The 21,824-nt window shown below is 42.2% G+C and overlaps 3 protein-coding genes across 5 annotated transcripts in view; 1 reads left to right on the top strand and 2 right to left on the bottom strand.

Moving 5' to 3' along the window:
* The window catches only part of LOC134182670 (GDP-L-fucose synthase-like), a 9,510-nt gene extending 6,191 nt beyond the window's left edge, over positions 1-3,319 (bottom strand). Inside the window, exons 1-2 of one of the 3 annotated variants that reach the window (XM_062650102.1) lie at positions 3,128-3,319; positions 2,950-3,064 (exon numbers count right to left, since the gene is read on the bottom strand). In XM_062650102.1, coding sequence (XP_062506086.1) covers positions 2,950-3,064; positions 3,128-3,294 — 282 coding nt within the window. In that variant the 5' untranslated portion in view covers positions 3,295-3,319. Of the gene's footprint in view, positions 587-2,949; positions 3,065-3,127 lie in introns of those variants that run through there. The other 2 variants (XM_062650113.1, XM_062650108.1) reach the window with 2 other exon arrangements.
* A 1,526-nt stretch (positions 3,320-4,845) lies between these two features.
* On the top strand, positions 4,846-21,461 carry LOC134187669 (protein 4.1-like). Its single transcript, XM_062655825.1, has 16 exons — positions 4,846-4,926; positions 7,648-7,752; positions 7,818-7,860; positions 10,286-10,361; positions 10,430-10,474; positions 10,542-10,594; positions 11,120-11,193; positions 11,254-11,300; positions 12,760-12,865; positions 12,927-13,027; positions 17,247-17,307; positions 17,374-17,456; positions 17,535-17,606; positions 20,929-20,994; positions 21,053-21,141; positions 21,202-21,461. The coding sequence occupies exons 1-16, from the start codon at positions 4,867-4,869 to the stop codon at positions 21,216-21,218; spliced, it is 1,098 nt and encodes a 365-aa protein (XP_062511809.1). The 5' UTR covers positions 4,846-4,866; the 3' UTR covers positions 21,219-21,461.
* Positions 14,032-14,871, bottom strand: LOC134191881 (uncharacterized). The gene has a single exon (XM_062660519.1). The coding sequence runs from the start codon at positions 14,801-14,803 to the stop codon at positions 14,180-14,182; it is 624 nt and encodes a 207-aa protein (XP_062516503.1). The 5' UTR covers positions 14,804-14,871; the 3' UTR covers positions 14,032-14,179.
* Positions 21,462-21,824: the final 363 nt, after the last annotated feature.

Here is a 21,824-nt window from a genome sequence, read left to right as displayed (position 1 = left end):
TGGGTACTACTGAAAACGAATATCAAATGTGCATTTACTCTGTCATCAGGAATGATATGATTCGCCAAGTTTATGAGTCATTTCCTGATATTGGAAATCATGTTTCAAAGATGTATTTGGGTTTCAATGATCTCATCATCTGTCAAGGCAATTCAACTGTCAGTTTGTCATTGCAGGAAGGTGTCCATCAAGGCGACCCTTTGGGGCCTGCATTGTTTTCCACTGCTATACACCCTGTTCTTCTTAAAGTTCAATCTAATCATGATGATGTCACAGTGCTAGCTTACCTGGATAATATTATCATACTGGGGCTACCATATAAGATAATGTCAGCATTTGAGGATCTCAAGCCATCTCTCTCTGCTCTTGGTCTAGAGATATCAAACAGCAAATGTGAGTTTTACTGTCCACCATCAGCAGGTAATGTGGCTTGTGAACAATTTCAGTCAATTCCTGTTTCATCTCATGGTTGCAAGATTCTGGATTTCCCTTTGGAAATCTTTCATTTATTCAAACCATGTGTGCAGACTTCGTTGATTCTGGAAGCCTTCTTTGCAACCAAATTCTACATCTTTGGATTGGGTCTCTGGAACATTTTAAATAGTTTTAGTTGTAATAGCATTCATTTATGAAAACATATGAAGACAGACAGACAGATAGACAGACAGACAGACAGAAAGACAGACAAACAAACAGACAGAAAATGTCATAGACCTGAGAAGCACATAACTCTCAGCACTTAGGTCTTCCCACATTGGCTTTCTTGCACTAGTGATTTATAGACATTTTCATTTTAGTTGTAGCCTTTTAATTTTATTGCAGAAATGTGCATTAGTTTGATCTAAGAAATATATGATCATGACAACCAGACAGATAGACAGACAGACAGACAGACACATAGACAGACAAACAGAAGACAGACAGACAGACAAAAAGAGAGACAGACAAACTGACATGCAAATAAACACCAGGGTTCTAGCCAGGCATACTAAGGCATAGTGGCCCACTACGCTTTCAACATACCCGCTACGCTTTCAGAGATGGCGCTATGCCTCCAACATACTCAGTTACAGTGACAATGAGGGAGAAGGCGGAGACTTGTCAATCATGAGTCTCTAATTGCATACTATTATAGTATGTAATTGGATTTGTTGCCCAGTAACAGTAACGAGAAACGCTTAAAGCACCACTGTCAAGATTTATGTGCATGCTTGGGCACTCTAGACGTGTCACACTTTGCACAAACCTACATCGTGACTCCTAGGACAGCGTAATGGCGTTTTGTGACAATAGTACACATACTAGATACTATGCATACTAGAAGGGTCTTCATAACACTTGCTGTGCACTTGTGACGACGTCCTACCCCTTGATGTGCACCTCTGTGGCTTCTCTTCTGAGATACCAAAGTAAGATCGGCGACAACTTCCCAGACTTGTCCATCACGTACGGCTTGTAAAGAGCCCGTTTTCGCTGTAGAAAGGAACCGTTCGAAGTCCAAAACAAATGCTATACCTGCTCTATATTAGCAAAACTTATACGACGTATCAAATTGATGCACAATGACCTAGTCAGTACAACGATCTAGCAGCAGTCAGGCACTCAAAGCACGACAAAAGTCGATCTATTGCCAAAACATGGCAGATAACGCAATATAACTATGGGTGCACTTGCCAACGGTTCGTCGTTTTGGAAAACTTGAAAAATTTCTAACTAAATTCAAGTTTGCAGGGGCATTTAGACGCTAGGTATCCGAGGCTAAAATCTTGACAGTGTCGCTTTAAGAATGTAATCCATACCCTACTAGCAATCAGCCAGTGTCTCAGTGTGATTTGTAGAGGCTGAGTTTCAGTCAGTACACCCAGAAGAGGTAGAAAGCTAGCGTGTGTTAAAGGCACGCCCATAGGCAAATTTGATCTTCTCTGGATGTTGTTTGCTGTTTCTGTCTGGCTATATGTCTGGATGTACGCTAAATAATGACTGATAAAAGCTGCTTTGTGAATTTATGTTTACAGGTGAACTTCACATGGTTACGCCGTCAGTGGTTAATAATGTTCGGTCTTTCTGTGGTTCCACGACCTTTGTTTTTCATTGTCTTGTGAGACAAAACGAGTTGTTATAGAATGCTGTATTGTGAGTTATCCTAAGTTATCCATGCTGTTTTAGGTGAGAAGCGACCACATCTCTGTGTGATGTAGAAAACTAGCGTGCATTAAAGGTACACCTACAGGCAAATTTGGCAGTTAGCTAGCAAGGCAGTCAAAACCTAACGGTAACTAAAGACAGACGTCTCCAACTGGTAATAAACCTTACGCTGAGTACACCTTACTCTGGGATTCTGACAGCGACTAATGTTCACACTTCCTACCTGCAAAGCAGTCACCTACGGTACACATACAAGATACTATGACTTTCACGTATTCTGGTGGACCTGATATCGAGCGAAATCGTAAGAGTTACGAAATGTGGCAACGCTAATCCATCAAGTAGGCATGGTCAAACAAATCTGTCAAATGCTGCCTCTACCTCCCCACTTCGGCTGATTTGCGCCATAATAATAAAGAGTCACAAACACTTGGAGGATATCCAGATGTTGCACTCACAGTGGCTCAAGGCAGACTGAAGTAGGCACATGGTTCAAATACGAGGCTTCAAAGGTGCCTATTGGCTGAATAGTTAGATCGCTCGGGGTGTAGCGCTGCGCTAACTTTCTACCTCCTCTGCAATACAACAAAAGCAAACGGTTTACAAAAGGTGCCCTAAACCACTCCCCAAACCAGCAAAAATTTTCTTTCTGAAATTTGCAAACATTACATGCCACGCCCACGTACCAGACTCATGTGCCACGCCCATACCGCGACGCCTTACCAAAATCCTGACTGGAAGCCTCAACACTACCGCAATACACCACAACACGACGAACGCAACGTCACTGACTACGTCACACACCAGGAAGTCTGCCTTGTATTTCAAGTTCTTGAATAGGCCACCAACCATGGCAGCAAGGTGGAGAACGTGCGTCGGACGGTATTTCTCAAACACAGCTCTTGTGGCCCCCATGTCACTACGCACGCACGCACACACTCACAACACGAACGTCACGCAAACAAACACGCACGACATTCACCGCAGATCAGCGTCCTTCCTCGACAGGAAAATCCATTTCTCGCCCTCCGGCCGCTGCGCCTTGATTTCATGCTCGATCGCCTTCCCGACCATTCCCGTTCCTCCAGTCACCATGCACACCTTCCTATCGCCTTCAACTCGTGCCCGTTTTGGCAATGGCAAAGCCATTTTTCTACTGGTCACGTAATTTGCTTCCTCGCGTGGCCAGACCTTTGGAAAACGGGGGCGGTACCGTATTTTTAAAAGAAATTTAGTTATCGGTTTATGATACACTAAAACCTTGCTAATCCGTTATCTTCGTGCCAAGCTCCGTTCGGATTAGTCGAGTTGTTTGGATTACCAAAAATACCAAAACAAGTGGCCTTGGAGGTCCAAACTTTGCCTCGGACACCCAGAACACTAGCGCAATTACGTATAAATAATGTACAGTACTGTGACGGATCTACTAAAAAAACTCTCTGTTCGCTTTGACTTTGCGCTTTGAAAATCTGTAATAACTTCTGCGCAATAGGACGGACAGTAACAATCTTGGTATCGCTCAAAACCGCAATTTCTCGGATTTTTTATAGTTAGGGTAACGAAGACGTATGCAGCGGTTTGACAAAGCTTTTACTTATCAAGAGTCGTTAGGGTTTTTGACTCATTAGGAAGGTATGGTCTTACAACAAGAATGCGGCTAATGGAGGAAGTAGCTAATTAGCAAGGCCACTAAACGGTCTGCTGTCTTGACATCAACTCACAGTCGCTCTTGTTTCGCGAGTAGTTGCTTGATATTTTTGACTCCTCTTCTCGTTGTGTTTCGTCTTGATAGCCTGCGACATTCTCTACTGTTGCTTACCATCTTTGTATTGTAATATGACCTCTGCAATGTACAGTTAATTAATTAATTAATGGGATATCACTTAACATCTGAGTGTTGTAAACAAATACAGCTGCATCATTAGTCGTTATCGTTTTACGATACAGTAGAACCTCGCTAATTCGTATATTATTGTGCCAAGCCCCGTTCGGATTAGTCGAGTTGTTTGGATTACCAAAAATACCAAAACATGTAGCCTTGGAGGTCCAGACTTTGCCTCGGACACCCAGACTACTAGCGCATTTACTTACGTATTTAATGTAACGGATTTAAATTAAAAATACTAAAAATATTGTAGCACCCAATAGAATCTGGGTACAAAAGGCAGGGCGCCAAAGGTAATTTGAAGATTCGGATTAGCGAGGTTCTACTGTGATACTATTATATTATATAATTAAATTATGATTTAAAACATTTTTTATTAATTTATGTAAATAATACACAAATACTTACTTGCCAAATTATCATATATTAATTATTAATAAAAACTAATAATTTTATTGTAAATTATATAATTATTAAAAACTTAACTTTAACAGTAGTTTTAAACTCGATTAATTAATAAAAATGTTACAAACGGATATACATTGTAAACAGAATAGACTCGAGTTCGTGCACGTGCTTGACCACGTGGTGACCTAAACTTTGAACACAGCAAGCCACACGATCAGCTATTATCTACCTGCCACACATTAACAGTTGGTCTGTTGTATGAAAATAAAAATACGACACTACTGTATAAGTACAGTACTGTCTTAAATGTGTCTCGTGTGTGAGAATGCGCATGCGTCCGAATGAGTGGGTGTCTGCACGTGGGTGGCCGGCGGCTGGTTGAAATTAATAATATCAGTCAAATTTCCTGGTCGCGTGCGGCCGATTCCATGGCGTTTCTCTGCCGCGTCGACCTTCTCGACAAGTCGTATCTGTCCGTAGAGATACAGGTAAGCCGTCGACTCGCCATACGCATCCACAGCACGCACATTCTCACTTGCAGATGAAGCCATCAGCCTGCGCAGCAAGACCAAACGTGTCGATGAATGAAATGCGTGGAGATTCGGGTGGCTGCGTGGAGGAGCGGTGCGCAGCGTTGGAGTTTAGATAGACGCACGTCTCTAGCGAGTGGTCAGGCAACATTAGCTGTCGCTGCATGCGTAGCCAATTAGTAACCGCAGAGGAAGGGTGAGAATTGGACGAGAATGCCGGCACGTTGCGGTGTGCGACGGTGTCGCAATCGTGTCGTACATGTACTGCGCTACGTCGGCTGTTCGAGATTGCTGAGAGTAGAGTGGAAGACTCTGTGGAGACGGTAATGGATACTTAGGCCACCTGCAGGCTGTCGCGTGCATTGTGAGGATACACCCGCCTACCACACACATGCAGCTGCATTTATCGGGTTTCTGTGGAACTGTACGTGTGTGTGGCAAGCGATACATTGAAATGTTTGATTGTAATGAAGTATGGACAAATTTATTGAATATGTGTGTTGATTATTGCGTTTACGTTTGACACACACACACACACACACACACACACACACACACACACGCACACGCACACACACACACACACCACACACACACACACACACACACACCACTTGACACACATTGACACTCACGCACAGCACACACATTGACACACGCGCGCACGCACGCACAACACACACACACACACACACACACACACACACACACACACACACATTGACACACGCACGCATGCACTACACACACACACACACACACACACACACACACACACACACACACACACACACATTCACATTGTCACACACGCACGCACAACACACACACAAACACACACAACACACATCCAGTTCTAGAACCAAAGTTTGCGACTCTTTCATTTCCATTTTAATTTTTAATTTCAATTCTCAATACTAATTTTTATTTTTTAAATTTTCTGATTAACATTTCAAATTTTATCAGTTATCTTCAGTTGTTGCAGCCAAAATTTAAATTTGAAGAGCAAATTTTAATTTTTACTTATTTTGTGGATATGATTGTCTGTCCAGATGGCCATCCTAGTTCTCTGGAACAAGTTGTTCTGCCATCAATTATAACAGCTTTGCCCAAATACGTTTCAAAAGCTGTCGCGGCTGTACCATGCATGACAAAAATAATGTGCCAAACACGTGCATGAGTACAAACATGCACGAAACGGAACAGTTCCAGAAACTTGCCATCCAGCTTAGTCATCCAGCTCTAGAACTTGTCGTCCAGTTCTACTGTACTGGATAGCAGTTCCAAATATGTATGGAATGTATACAATTTGTTCTAACTGAGTCTTGATTAATTAAGTGGGACAGAGCTACAATTTTGTGTAAATGTGTATGATGAAGGATGGCCTGAAATGTTGTTTCAAGACCAGATTAGCTTTTACTCTAATTGAGAATGTAGGTTTGTGTTCTGTGTTTGTGCTATATGTATACATTGTTGTGGTTGTCAAGTAAACATTCAATCCAATGAAACAGTTGAAACCATCATTGACCTCAACAACTAATTAGTTTTATAGGAAAGAAGGCAAACAGTTTAGGACAGATTTCTCTTCCATTTTTGAGATGTTTTAGTTAATTAACGTGTAATACGAGAAATGGTAGCAATGCACAGGAGAGATGTAGAAAGTTTCATGGAGCAGTCACCTCGATTATGGCTCGACTTGGTGGAGTCTGGGAGTGACAAAATCTAGACAAAAAGGTGTATCCAATATTAGCTTTTTGAAGATGGTAGCAAGGTTGACGAACAAACTAACTAGGAGAATGGGGTGGTATGAATGTAATATAGGATAGGTTGTTGTATTGGTCTTTTGTGTGTGTCAATGACAGTCATATAGTTGTACGTGTAGTGGTGTGTGTGTGTGTGTGTGTGTGTGTGTGTGTGTGTGTGTGTGTGTGTGTGTGTGTGTGTGAGTGAGTGTATAACAGTCAGTCATTGGAAATTTGTCCGACTAAGTCATGGTCATGTCCGATCGTAACTTATCAAACGGTTGGTGCATCTGTTCAGCCAGCATGGCGGCCATTTCGATGTTTGTTAATGCAGGTGACTATGTGTCGTAGTCTGCTTCGTGTTATAGTTTGTTTAAATCTAGTCACAACGTAAAGACTTTCTGTTGCTAAATTTGTAGTAACTTCAGTTCATTCAAAAAGCAAAAGCAGAAAAGTGTACAAACGTTCTGTGCCTTGTTACACACACACACACACACACACACACACACACACACACACACACACACACACACACACACACACACACACACACACACACACACACACACACACACACACACACACATGTTTACCGTCACTTTTATGAAACTATGCATGCATACTTTATGTTAATACATATTTAGATTTATTATAACAATACGTCGCTGCTATAAGCCAAAGTATGATGTCCAATAGCTTTTCTGGATGCCTGATCAACCACAAGTTGCTGGATCTTACACTGAATACGTGTGTGCTTGTGTATGAGCCCCGAGTGAGAACTGCACTATGTGCGACAACATAGTGCAGTACATACATATAAAACAGTTGAAACACAGGTGTCCATACAAACAAATGACGTTGCTGGGCACATGTTGTCATGTGTAATGTGCTTGTTGATTTTTTATTGATTTTTGATGAGTATGATCTGGTTGTTTAGAAGAGCGCTAAAGGTTGTGCGCTGCTTGATCACGTGTTCGATGTTCTGAATCTCAGGGAGACAGAGTACTTTGGGCTGCAGTTTGTGGATTCGAAGAAGCAATTGGTTAGCATTGAAGTGTCTTTGTCCGCTTGGGCTCAAGAGTGCACTGTATGCTTGTGTGAGTGTAGACGTTCTTAGATGGAGAGAAAACTATGAAAAAGCAGTTGAAAGGTATATAGTGAGGGCATTGCTCTGTTCTGTATGAATTGCATTGTTTGTTTTCGGTTTGTTTGCGTGTCGGTTTGTGTGACTGTCTGTCTGTCTGTCTTTCTGTCTGTCTTTCTGTCACAACTACAATTACAATTACACAAATAACAATTAGCATTAAAAAGCTCCCCTACGGAGCCTACAAACCGAAATTTAGTTTACTGAATTGAAAGTTGAACAACATCTAAACTCTGGTCAGTATTCTGTCCATATGTTACTCTGATCATCTTTCTAGCCAACACCGAGGCATTGCAACGCTGAAGTTGTACTGACAAGCGTCTTCTCCAATGTGTTTTAAAATCTGAGGGATTGTTTCTTCCTTCTTCATCTCTATATAGTTTGGAAAGTTTATTGAGGAACATTGATGCTTCTTCTCCCCACCCACCAAAGTGCTCGAAAAGTAGTGGAATAAGGGTAGGAGTGTACCCTCCAGGCAACTGCTCTTGAGAATATTTGCTATGTTTGATGTCTTCTCTTCTTCTTGCTGCAGCTCCATCCGTAGTTGCTGCACTTCGCAGAATGTCCTGGCTCCAGGGGTGAGCAAGGGCCACATCAAGCTCGACATTTCCCCCACATGTTGAGTCAAACACAACAATATCTGCTCTATTGTTGGATGTTGTATATCTATCTTTTGGTTCAATTTGATGCTGGCATTGTAGACTGCTCATGCATTCAGACCAGCACAAAACAACAGAATTGTGAGACCAAACTGGGCCTCCACCCATTTTGCACGTTAGTAAATGGTACCCTTCAACATCTAGTGACTTTCCACATTCACATTTAGTGGCCCAAGGTGGTAAAGACAAAGGTAGACCCAATTTGAGAGAATCCGCCAAGACAAAATTGCCAGATGAAAGTGCAAACTTCTCTGAAGATGGAATGGAATCTAACCATGCTCCTGCTCCTTTACCTCTAATTGAACGCAATCGTGCTGCATCTCGGTTACAATCAGTTTCAATCAACTGATCTGCTTTTGATTGTACAAATTCTGTTGTTAGACGATGTTGCAACTTTTTTGTGTTAGGCAACAAATCCGACAATTTGGAAATATCTTTGAGATGGTGTTCTAAAGTTAGCCCAATATCACTCGCATGATTAGATGATGTCACCAGAGAGTTGACTTGATCTCGAAGAACAGGAAAGCGATCAGGCAATAGCTTAAGAGAATGTGCCCAGCTGGCAACAAAAGCAAAGGGTGCCACTTTGTTTAGGGAAGTCATACCAAAACCTCCTAGTCTTACTGGCAACGTTGCTTGCTTCCACATATTTCCACTGATGTCAACATTTCCTAGCAAACAAGAGAAGGTAGATTTTGTTTGCTTGTCATGGATAGTAGCTGCCTGTGCCAGTGTTTCTGGACACGTTCCTCTTGCTAAGTGATTTAGCCGTGTGATATGACAGTATCTAAGAAGCAACATGGATGCTTGCACATTATCCAAGTCGACAAGCTGTCTACAAAGATCATTCCCTTTTTCTGCAATAGTGGAACATGCTCGTGCAACATATTCACGTTTTCCAATTGGTGTTCCTAGTATCACAATGCCTTCACTCGAAACGGGTATGGTATATTCAGAAGAGAAGGTGTCTTCTTTGTCGTATGAACAGTATATTTCACATTTTGTTTCCTGTATTTCCAATCCTATTTTGAAAAATTCAGGTTGAAGAGTGGAAAAGCATCAAGGACATGTTTCGCTGGTCCAACTAAGAAACATCATCAAGATAAGCTAGCAGTCTTATTGCTTGGAAATTGCTTTGCAAATCAACCAGGGTTTGTTGTATGCCTAAAGAAAACAGAACTGGTCCTAGAGGATCTCCCTGATGGATGCCTTCTTGAGATGACAAAATAACTGGGACGTTGTTCTGTAGGAAGACCAGAGGACCAAACCCAGAATACATTTGCATGACACGATTTGTCAAGATAGGAAAAGATTTCATCACTTGTTGCAGCAAATGGGAGCGGTGGATTGAATTAAAGCCATTTTTAGCATCAGTCTTCAGAACAATCCAGTCATTGTTGGCTTCTAGTAGAAGCTGGATATGGCTGTCTCAGACATATGTCTGTCTGTTTGTCCGCCTGTCTGCCTGCCTGTCGGTCTGTCTTTTCTGTGAGTATGTGTCTGTCTGTCTGTCTATTTGTCTGTCTGTCTGTCTGTCTCTGTTTGTCTCTCTGTTTGTCTGCCTGACCGCTTGTCTGTTTGTCTGTCTGTTTGTCTCTCTGTCTGTCTGTCTCTCTGTCTGCCTGATCGCCTGTCTGTCTGTCTGACCGCCTGTTTGTCTGTTTTTGTTTGTGTGTTTGTCTATTTGTCTGACTTCGGAGGTATAGTCAATTGATATTGTCTGAATTACACTATAGTTGAGAACAGTCATTTGATCAACATATGTTTCACAGATGTTCATTGCTCATTCTGGTTTGTGGTCAAGTTGTATCCAGAGAGTCCCAGCAGCATCATAGAAGACATCACGAGGTTAATTGAATTGAATACCCAACTAATGCAACAATACAAGTTGAGTGTAATACACACCTCACAACTAGGTATCTTGTCTGTCTGCAAGTCAGGAAAGATTTACTGGACGGGCGGTCAGCACGTGTTGCATATATTGCAGTCTGATTGTTGTGCCATTCAATATGTGTATGTGTGTGGTAGGTTGCCATGTGCTGTTGATGCAGCTGTGCTGTTTGGATCTCTCTACGCACAAGGTCGACCATCAAGACAGACAGACAGACAGCTGCATGTCCTGATAGTGTCAGATCATGTTAATTATTAAATAAATATTAGGGGGTTTAAAATTAAATTTTTTTAAATTTTCAATTTATTAAAATTTGAATTTCCAAAAATTTTATTTCTTTTAATTTCTAAGTTATACTTCTAAATTTCAATTTTTAAAATTTGAATTTCTAAAAAATTTGAATTTTAAAAAAATTTATTTTTTTTAAATTTAATTTTTTGAAAATTTAATTTATTTTAATTTCTAAATTAATTTCTTTAATTTTAATTTCTAAATTTTAGTTGCTTTAACATTTTAATTTCTAGGAAATTTTAATTTTAAAAAATTTTAAATTTATTTTTTTAATTTTTTGAAAATTTTAATTTTTCAAAAATTAAGTAATTTTCAAAATATTAAGTAAACTGGATGCATGTTCTCACCGTAATGTATTGAACATTTGAATACCTTTGTGTGCTAGAGCTCTTGATTTTATTAGTACTGAATGTTTGTATTGTAGCTGAGCTTGGCGATTATGATTTGGACAAGCACAAGGCAGACTACCTGGAGACTATTGAATTTTTCAAGATTTGTGTATCGGATTGAGTCTAGATGGTTTGTAGGTGATATCGGTGATACGTGTCTTTTGTGCAGAGTGAGCGGATGCTGAAGAGAGTGTCAGAACTTCATCAGACTCACACGTAATGACTGTGTAGTATGTAGGACTTTTGTTGTTGTAGGCTGCTTGTGTGCTTGAAGTACTCTTTGTGCCAGTTTGTGTGTTCGTTTGTTTGTTTGTTTGTTGGGTGAACGAGTGGCCAATCAATGTTGGTGTGTGTGTGTGTGTGTGTGCGTGTGTGCGTGCGTGCATGCATGCATGCACATGTGTGTGTGTGTGTGTGTGTGTGTGTGTGTGTGTGTGTGTAGGATGTTTAGACTTTCTGTTGTTTATTTATTAACACTCATATCCCTGGATGTTTATTATCGTATAGGGTCATCCGGGGTAACTCCATGAATATCTAACCCTATTCGAGCGTGAAGCGGCTTACCTCCAGTTTAGGATTTGAATCTCTTCTACTATTAGTAAACTACTTGACGTAGGAATATGAGTTTCATAGCAACAAAAACGCCTCCTACACCTCACAGCAACTTCATTGGGTACGGCGAAAGATCTAGTTGGTATGCCTTATTTGTCACTACAAAATAGATGCAGTAGATAAACATTCCCGAGCAAGCAATAGTTACAACCATTCATAAGTTGTAGTTGCCAGAACAAAACTCTGTTCACAAAGTTGCTCCACCCACAAGAATAGCAGTGCTGACGAACTAAAGAACTCAATCTAAAGAACGATTGAGATTTTAGAGATAGTCGCCCACATGCTGATTGGCAGAAAGCTACTACTCCATACCGTAGTAACATCAAGCAACTACAACACTCATACGGGCGTGTATCAAATTACTCACGGAGTTACCCCAGATTACCTTATGTATACCGTATAAGACAAAATATTGGCAAGGAATTTACTTTGGCGGATTGGCGGATTTTTCAGCAACCAACAATATAAAATCCGCTATTTATTTCGCCACAGGGATATGTTGACATCATCAGGCACGTGGATCAGTAAGATGGTGGGTAATCCTTGCTTGCCATCTGTTGTGTCTAGGCAGTAGTTGGAGACCATGCAGTAAGTTGGGGAAATGTGAGCCACGCGAACACAGCTGTCAATCACAAACACATCAAGACCACTTAGAGTAAGACATAGATCAGTTATCAAACGATGTCCAACCATCAAAATAAAATCTGCCAATATCCCTTTTCCTCAATTTCTTAGCAAACCGCCAAAATAGATTCTCGCCAATGTTTCATCTTATACGGTAATACATTTGACTTTCGGTTGTGTATTTATTTAATTATTTATTAGATATTATTTATTTAATTAATTACTTATTTTAGTATTTATTTAATTAATTAATTATTATGTATTTTTTATTTAATTAATTATTTATTAGATATTATTTAATTAATAATTTATTTATTTAATTAATTATTTTATATTATTTATTTAATTAATTATTTTATATTATTTACTTATTTAATTATTTATTAGATATTATTTATTTAAAATTATTGCATATTCTGATATGTTGTTTGTATTACAGCGGTCTCACGCCTGCCGAAGCTGATTACAAGTTTCTCGATCGAGCATGTTGTCTAGAACTATACGGTGCTCATTTCCTATCTGTAACAGTGCTGTTTCATTCCATTGTTAGTTTACCTTTTGTGTGTGTATTGATACTGCATGCTGCTAAGCTTGTCGTGTCGTTAGGATCAGAGAGAGAGAATCGTTCGTCTTGCGGTGTCGTGGGCCGGTCTGTCTGTCTATGATGGAAAATCTCCGGATCATATCAGACGTCTTGGATTGCCCTGGTGAGTAGATTCGGTGACACTTGTTATGAAAACGGCAAACATGATGGATTAAACAGAAATGTAATGAATATAGGGAGAGGATACTGTGTGTGTGTGTGTGTGTGTGTGTGTGTGTGTGTGTGTGTCTGTCTGTCTGTCTGTCTGTCTGTCTGTCTGTCTGTGTCTGTCTGTCTGTGTCTGTGTGTGCGTCTGAGTGTGTGTGTGTGTGTGTGTGTGTGTGTGTGTGTGTGTGTGTGTGTCTGTGTGTGTCTGTGTGTGTGTGTGTGTGTGTGTGTGTGTGTGTGTGTGTGTGTGTGTGTGTGTGTGTTAGAGAGTCATCTCACAGAGCGCTTACATCCAGGACCTTGAAGGGTCGTATGTTCAAGTCACAGTGATGGCGAGCTATGGCATAATTTCCCTAAGCAAGAAACTAACACACATTTGCTTCTCTTGACTCAGGAGTATAAATGAGTACCTGGTCATTGACTGGGGTCCTAAGCGGCTATCAGCTGTGACGTGACATCAGACACTGGGTCCGGGTGAGACTTCAGGTGCTCACACCACAGTTGGGTTCACAAGTCGGTGCTCCTGCGAGTGCCTCTCCTGGCTCCTGGAGTTTGCTAGCGCAGGCCCAGAGTTTCCTGAGTTGCAGACAGGGCCCAGCTTAACAGCTGGGGGAGTGACCTCTGAGAGGCAGCTCCTGACATTTGGGATTAGGATTAGGGGTGTGTGTGTCTGCTTGTGTCTGTTTGTGTGTGTGTGTGTGTGTGTGTGTGTGTGTGTGTGTGTGTGTGTGTGTGTGCCTGTGTGTGTGTGTGTGTGTGTGTGTGTGTGTGTGTGTGTGTGTGTGTGTGCTTGTGTCTGTGTCTGTGTGTGTGCTTGTGTCTGTGTGTGTGTGTGCACGTGTGTGTAGGTGCACATGTGTGTGTGTGTGTGTGTGCACGTGTGTGTGTGTGTGTGTGTGTGCGTGTGTGTGTGTTTCTGTCTGTCTGTCTGTCTGTCTGTCTGTCAATGGTAGTCTGTCTGTCTGTCTGTCTTTCACATATATTTTCAAACATTCATCTATCATACAAAGAGTGCTAGGCAATGACATAATGTTTTAGGTGCTACAGTACACAGGAAAAAGCACTAAAAAACAGTAACAACTTAACTTAAAAGATAACCCAGGTCAGCCTAGTGGCTAAAGAACTGGGTTGAGTACTTAGCGCTACTTGTGTCACTTGACAAGCTTGCCATCTTCCTCAGTATGACTTTGGCATTGCATTTTTGCAGCTGAAGGGAGAATCTTTTTCGCCAAAAGTCAAGGAACTCTGCAGCGTTTGGTCTACCAATTTCGTCACATGATTTCTTTGCTAGTTTCTGCAGGAAGTTTCTTCCCATGACACCCCAGCGTCCAAAATGCTCCATAACCAGAGGAATGAGACTGACAGCAGTTCCACCTGGTAGACAATCCTTCTCGTATTTTGACTTTTTTCTCTCCTCTCTTCTCTCAGCAGCGGCGCCATCTGTTTCCGAAGATCTAGGGAAGATGTCCGAGCTCCATGGGTGTGCTAGAGCTATGTCCAGATCCACATTGCACCCAGAGTCTGAGTCGAAGGCTACAATGTCTGGCCGGTCATTGGAATTGGCATACCGATGCCTCGGTTCCCTTCGATGATGGATGTGCAGCTCCCGCAGGCAATCAGACCAGACTGATGCAAGCGATTCGTGCGACCAAACTGGCCCTCCACCGGTTTTGCATGTTAGCAGATGGTACCCACTGCTGTCCAGGGAGGCACCACAGTTGCATGTTGTCATCCAGTCAGAAAGTGGAATGGGCAAGCCCAACCTCAGCAAGGACGCTAAACGATACTCGTAAGAATTTAGTGCGAGCACTTCTGAAGTTGGGATTGCGTTCAGCCATGCACCAGCTCCTTTTCCTTTTGTAGATCGATGTCGTGCAGCGTCTCGGGCTGTGGGTGCATCTGTGAACAAGATTTCTGCCTCACAGCGAGCAAATGACATGGATAGCTGATGCTGAACTTTGCCTGCAGATGTCAGATATTCGGAAATATGCTTTCCATCAGGGACAGATTGGGTCAGGGCGTTATTAAGAGCCCCAGTAGTTGAATTAACTAGGCTGTCAACAGCTGGAAAGAGACTTGGAAAACGAAGAGGCAGTTCCACAATGGCGTGAGCCCAGGATGCAACAAAGGCAGGCTGCGACACAAAAGCCAACGAAGTCATGCCAAAGCCACCAAGTCTAATTGGCAAAACAGCTTGGCGCCAAGGCATGTCCTCAATCTCGTTGAACCCAAGTAGATGGCAAAATGTCTTTCTTGTCTGAGAGTCGTGAATTGAAGCTGCTTGTGTGAGCAACTCAGGACGAACTGAGCGTGCCAAGTGATTCAGGCAAGGGACGTGAGAGCCTCTCAACAAGAGCATGGCACTCTGTATGTCTCCCAATTGAACAAGTTCGTTACACAGTAAGAATTTTGACTTTGCGATGTTCGAGCAAGAGGAGGCAACAAATGAAGGTGTGCCTACGGGTGCTCCAAGAAAGATGGCTCCATCATCAGTGACTGGTATGCAGTCAAAGCCTTCAACAGGATCACGTGTAGAAGGGCAGTAGATCTCACACTTTGAATCTGCAATGATCATGTTGATGGCAAAAAAAGACTTTTTCAGATCTTGAAAGGCAGACTGAATATCCGTAGGGTGACCCAGTACAAAGACGTCGTCCAAGTATGCCAAGATACGAACCTTCGGATGCATCTCCTGAAGATCTTTTAGAACAGAATGAATGGCAGTGGCAAATAGAACTGGCCCCAGCGGGTCGCCTTGATGGACCCCTTCTGCAGATTCGATTGTAACTGGAGTGATACCTTGCATGAATACCAATGGGCTGATCCTCCCATACATCTGAGCTACATGATTCAAGATATCTGGAAATGACCCGACCACTTGCTCCAACATCTGTTGTCTGCTGATGGAATTGAATGCATTTCTGACATCAGATTTTAATACAACCCAGTCGGGATTGTGCTGGAGGAGTAGCTCAATGTGATGGACAATCAGCTCAGTGCCACACTCGGTTGCCACACCATGCTGGATGGGGCAGAAGAAGCTTGAGAACAGTTCCTTTTTTTGTTGACATATAGCTCGAGCTGTCAACCTGCGTATAGCTTCACCAACTGCAATAGGTCGTATGTCGCCATTGGACTTGGGCAGAGCAATTAGCCGAGATGAAGAAAAGAGGGTTACTGCAGCAGCAGGCAATATGCCTCTAGCAATAGCCGAACAAGCGGAAAAAAGACAATCTGCTGTGAGCTCGTTTTCAAGTAGAACTTTCAAATGCTCGAAGCGCCAGCCTGAGAGACCTGCACCAGAACCCCGTGGAGCTCGTCTAATGGCATCAAGCAGCGCTGAGCTTGACAGTTTGATTGAATCTTGAGACAAAGAAGGAAGATGCAACCCCGTGGCTCTGTCTGTCTGTCTGTCTGTCTGTCTGTGTGTGTGTGTGTGTGTGTGTGTGTGTGTGTGTGTGTGTGTGTGTGTCTGTGTCTGTGTGTGTGTGTGTGTGTGTGTGTGTGTGTGTGTGTGTGTGTGTGTGTGCGTGCACATGTGTGTGTGTGTGTGTGTGTGTGTGTGTGTGTGTGTGCATGCACGTGTGTGTGCAGTTAGTTGATGCTTGTTGCTTGAAACTGGACGACGCTAGATGTTGGGTGACTGACATGACTTGAGTTAATGATAAGAGTATAGTCTGTGGAATAGGAGGTCAACAGCTTCCAGGTTACAGTTTGACATATTTAGTTAATATAGCCCTTTGATGCATCCTTGAACAAACATTTGTATCATTGTTTGTAGCTGTTTATAGTTTTGTTCAAAAACTGATTCTGACAGTTTCATTAAGGGAGCTGAAACTGCTAGAACTGATAGTCGATGGGATCAGGAAGTAGTTAATGAAACTGTAGTATACGTTGACATTGCTTTGGCTTTCCTTCTGCTTCCTCTGAAGCTGCAACAATGAAAGCATTATCCATAAAAATCTCAATGCGCATGCTGTAGCAGTCCAGTTCACAAAGCATATTTTTCTTTGGTTTAGATTTGGTTCTGTCAGTCCCAACAGTTGCCACACACCCTCAGTTTCAGTTCTAGAACTGCAAACCGATCGCTTGCAGCGACTGTTCACTACAATTTTTACTTTTTGGATTGTTGCTCAACTGTATTAGGAATTACTTACATCATGATTTTTGTCTAGGAGACGCGTATCACATATTGCTTTTGATAGAAAGAAGCTGAAAGTCTGTGATATCGAAGAGGTATGTACATAATTGTTTGACACATTTGATTTTATCCTAGAGGGTTTGTTTCTGTTTGTACCTTAGAATGAGTGGGAGTTTTTCTGCGAGAGTCGTCGAGAATGCAAGCGATTTTGGAAGATCTGTGCAGAGCATCACACCTTCTTTAGGTGATAGGCAAGCGTCGTTGCTAGAATTTGTGTATCTGACGTGTGGTAACCATGGTGATTATTGATTTAATGTCACAGACGGACGGAAGCTCGGACACCGAAGTCGCCAATATTGAGTGCTTTCAAGATGTCGTCTCGGTTTAGATACAGGTAAGCACAATGTGTGGGTCAGGTGTATATAAACCAGACTTTTCGTGTGTTGTGTATTGCAACAAGCTGTTAAAATCAGGTGCTCAGGGTTGTCCCCAGGATTTTTGCAAGGCAAGGCAGAAATTCTTGTGACCACGCCCCCACACTATATTTTCCTGCCACGCCTCTACCCAAAAGCGTTGGTGCTGGTTTGCATACTGAGATGCTTTGTTTTACTAACCGTTGCCACTGAATGCTCAGGCACAAAGGAACAAAGTGGTTTATATTAAGGAAAGGGTTTCTCTTTGACTTAGGTAATCACTGTGCTTGCAATTGACCACATGATAGCTGCTTGCCATGTGCAATACTAGGAACAACAGTGTGCAAGAATGGTCAGAGCTTTTTATTGGTGTGATCCAAAATGCTTGCGGCAAAGAATACCAACAGAACCAAGGTTGTTGTGCCAAGAGTGGTTCACAATATTGACGCTGACGCTCAGCTGAGCGTCAACATCAAAGACACCACCTTGACACAGGCTGCATCTTTTGATGTTGATGCTGATGCTGATGCTGGAATAGGATTCATTTCTATTCCAGCGTCAGTGTCAACGTTGGCATTAGTGTCAATATTGTGAACCAGGCTTTAGTCGTTGTTATCAGTTTTGTCATCTCACAAACCTTGAGCAGGGTAAGTCCTGATATTGATGTAGATAGTGGGCGGTGCATGACAACCATTGTTGCTCTTTGAGTACTTCCTAGTCTCGCATAGCCAGACCCTTTTCCACCGCATCATACTTCTGAGTGAAAAAAGGAACAGCCTTTGATGTCGCTGTGTGCTGCGTAGCCAGAAATCGGGCATCTAGAGATTGGATTTGGTTTCTTAAACACTTTACTTAAGACCAGACTGGAATGCACGCAGTGTACCTATCTCAATTAGCTTCTCTTGTTTGTAGAGCACAACTCGAAGACTACAGCTACTAGTATAGAGTCATTGCTGTTTGTGAAACCTCCATGTCCACAGTAGCAATTAAAAGTGCCATGGGAATGTTGACGTCGACAGGCTTCCATCTCCTAGTATAGGCAATCTGTCATATTACTGACGTCGTACATAGCATTGTGCGCTCGTGTCACAACTGAGACTGAATGCGAACGTATTGGATGTGAACGTACTCGATGTAAAGCAATGCACAAAACACATGAGATGATTACACAAACACAGACAGACTCATCTTGTTCCGATGACGTCAGCTCCAAGTCCTTCCAGATACGAGTCACTCTGGACTATCCGTGGTCACTTTGACGTCAAACAGCATCGAGTACATTCGCATTCAGTCTCCATTGTGATACAAGCGCATAACACTAGACGTACGACGTCAATCATGCCTGCATGAAATTGAAGCCTGTTGACCTCAACGTTTCCCGTGGTCCCATTTCATTGCTGCTGTAGTCTTTGAGTTGTTCTCTACGAAACAAGAAGGTAATTGAGATAGAATTACACTGCGCGCATACTAGTCTGGTCTTTACTGAAGCATTAAGAAACTAAATTCGGTCTTTAGATAGTCGATTTCTGGCCACGCAGCACACAGCAACATCAAAGGCTGTTTACCAGACCCATTGTTGTCCGAAAGTATGATGCGGTAAAAAGGGGTTTGGCTACTCGAGACTAGGGACAATCCTGGTGACAGGCTGGTATTGATCCAAGATTGTGAGTAAGGAGTCAAGTATTGCCCGTATGTGATAATTTAGGAACACTGAATGATCTATAAGTGTTGACATCTAATGAGAAAATCTGATGCAACAAAGATAAGTAACTTTGGATGCCAATTAACTTATGAGCAGATGTAGTGGGTTAGGTACTGATCTGATATTCTTTTCAAACCTTCAAGAACCACTCTGTGTTCTTTGACATTGTATAGTGGCAAACAAGCTCTGTAGGAGCAAAATGTAAACCGATGTGGCTTAGCGCGAGTTACATGAGTGTGGCCGGGGTAATGCTCTTGTCCAGTACCTTGTCTGCTTCTTTTGTATTGTCATGTTACTGTCATTGTATCTTTTGTATCTTACAACTTGTTCTGACAAAGCAGCAGACAAAGTAGCTCGACAATGTACTTTCTCTGCATGTGCATTACAGTTTAGTGCTTCCTGAAAAATATATTACTTATTTAATTGGCTAACACCGAGACCGGAAATGGTAGTTTTTGTGACGCTGGCCAAAGTCAACTTCTTGAAAAAGCAGCCATGGCCACACAGACTGTGTGGCATCCTATGGCCCTGCAAAGCAGAGAGGTTATTTTCTTGCTTTAGACAAGCGCATAGGCTTTGTACGTGCACCCGTTATGACTTGTGGTAGACTAGACAACACGAGTATTCTGGCACTTTATACATTTTACATATCATAGAGAGGATATGCTAGTCTCACATAGTCAGACCGTTTCCTCCTCCTCACTTCTCTGCTATTTCCGGTCAGAGGAAAACAAAGTTGGAACTTTGATTTTTGCCTATTTGTTAGTAAGATATTGTACTTGGTGTGTTATACTGGCTTTGAGCTTGGCTTGAGCTAATTTGGCTCCATGGAAATGGTGTTGGCTCAAGCTAAGTGCAAAGCATGCCAGATGGACCACCACACCCAGTTTGCCCGTGTACTACTAGCAGGGGTGGCCAACTGGCTGTATGGTGCCACCGGTGGCACCAGAGGCTGGTCTTGGGCACCAAGCAAGCAAAATTTGGCACCAAGGCTTGATGCTGCTCAAGCAGGTGGTGACGTCACGACTGTGACTGAAGAGCGGTGATTCTGCGAACACAAGGCATCACCGTGTGCATACCTACTCGTATGTAATCATTTTCTAATCATATCAATGGCATTATGCTGTACATAACGTGGGCCCTAGAGCCTCTTGTAACCAATTAAATTATGTATTTATATATAAATAAATGTATTTATGTATGTGTGTACTGCGTGTGTATGTACTATGTAGGCAGGTGGGTAGCCTCAAACCAGTCTAGCGCAGGTGTGTCTATATGGGCGTGTAATTTCCGTTGGGCACCAGGATGCGTTCCTGGTGCCACACCAAGGTACCAGCCTTATCTAACCTTGGCCACAGTGTAAACACGCCACCAATTAAGCCAAATTAGCATGGGCCAGAAATTTGTGTGAGCCAAAGTGTAAAGCCAGTACTAGATGCACCCATATACAGAGCTGCATGGCTATGGTGGCATTGAAGCTTTAGTAACTAAGACATTGTAAAGCTGAGGGGACGCCATCTTCAGTAAGTGACGTCATAACTTAAGAGTTACTAGCGCTTATACAATTTCTCATTCTCTTCTTTGGTGTTCTTACTCGATAGCGGTCGTACTCAGCGTGAGGTAAGACAAGAAAGCCTACAGAACGGTCACCCGCCAGAGTATGTCAGGTATGTACGCACACACAGGCGCACTTGATGAAAGCATATGCTGACTCATTATTGCCAGATCTAGGAGTCTTAGTCCTAGTCACGTGCTTTCAGACAGACGGACAAGACCCGAAACGGGCAGTATGAGTACGAATAGCACTAGCACAAGTAAGCGTTTGAATTAAAATTTATTTGCTTTGAAATTTAAAGTAATACATTGATTCCTAGGTGGTACATTCATATAGTTCATGATGACCAGACATACTGATGCATGTACGTTCATTGAGAAGAGGACGGTCGCCTCTGAAGTCGAAGACGGATTCTAAATCATCATATTTATGTTGGCAGGTGGATCTGTTATATTTGTATACTGACTTGTAACTGTATCATAGCCTTGTGAGGTGTACTGTGTATAGTAATGTGCTAACAGGCATGTAGGACATGCAAGCGTCTATAGTAAAAAAACAGGGCAATAAGAGAACACAGTAGTCGTATAATAAAATATTTAAAAATTGAAATTACACACACACACACACACACAACAACAACAACAACAACAACTACTACTACTGCTACTACTACTACTACTGTGGTACTACTGCATGAAGTAACTGTATGGGAGTTAATTTCTGTGTTTTATGTTCCAATTAAAGATAGCTTGTACACCAGGAATTTGTTGATTGGTCTTGAGACAGTGAGGGATATCGATGCTGGGAGGGAAACGGGTATATTACTCAAGTAAAAGTAAACATTGCGTAGCTACATATGCATGGTTCTAATATTGCTAGGAAACTGCAATAATAGATCCCAATAACGTAATGTCTGGCTTAGCCTTGGCTTTCCAGACCCAT

The sequence above is a fragment of the Corticium candelabrum genome, chromosome 1, assembly GCF_963422355.1.
Source record: "Corticium candelabrum chromosome 1, ooCorCand1.1, whole genome shotgun sequence".
NCBI classification, from domain to species: Eukaryota; Metazoa; Porifera; class Homoscleromorpha; order Homosclerophorida; family Plakinidae; genus Corticium; species Corticium candelabrum.
The sequence above is the reverse complement of the archived record's forward strand: the minus strand, read 5'-3'. Positions and strand labels throughout refer to the sequence as shown.

What these genes read in the sequence shown, in the direction of transcription:
- LOC134187669 (XM_062655825.1), top strand. Translation starts at nt 4,867, where the DNA reads ATGGCGTTTCTCTGCCGCGTCGACCTTCTCGACAAGTCGTATCTGTCC. An exon ending in GAACTTCATCAGACTCACAC is followed by an intron (nt 11,301 to 12,759) that starts GTAATGACTGTG and finishes TTTGTATTACAG; the next exon opens with CGGTCTCACGCCTGCCGAAG. An exon ending in AAGTCTGTGATATCGAAGAG is followed by an intron (nt 17,308 to 17,373) that starts GTATGTACATAA and finishes TTTGTACCTTAG; the next exon opens with AATGAGTGGGAGTTTTTCTG.
- LOC134191881 (XM_062660519.1), bottom strand. Translation starts at nt 14,803, where the DNA reads ATGACAACATGCAACTGTGGTGCCTCCCTGGACAGCAGTGGGTACCAT.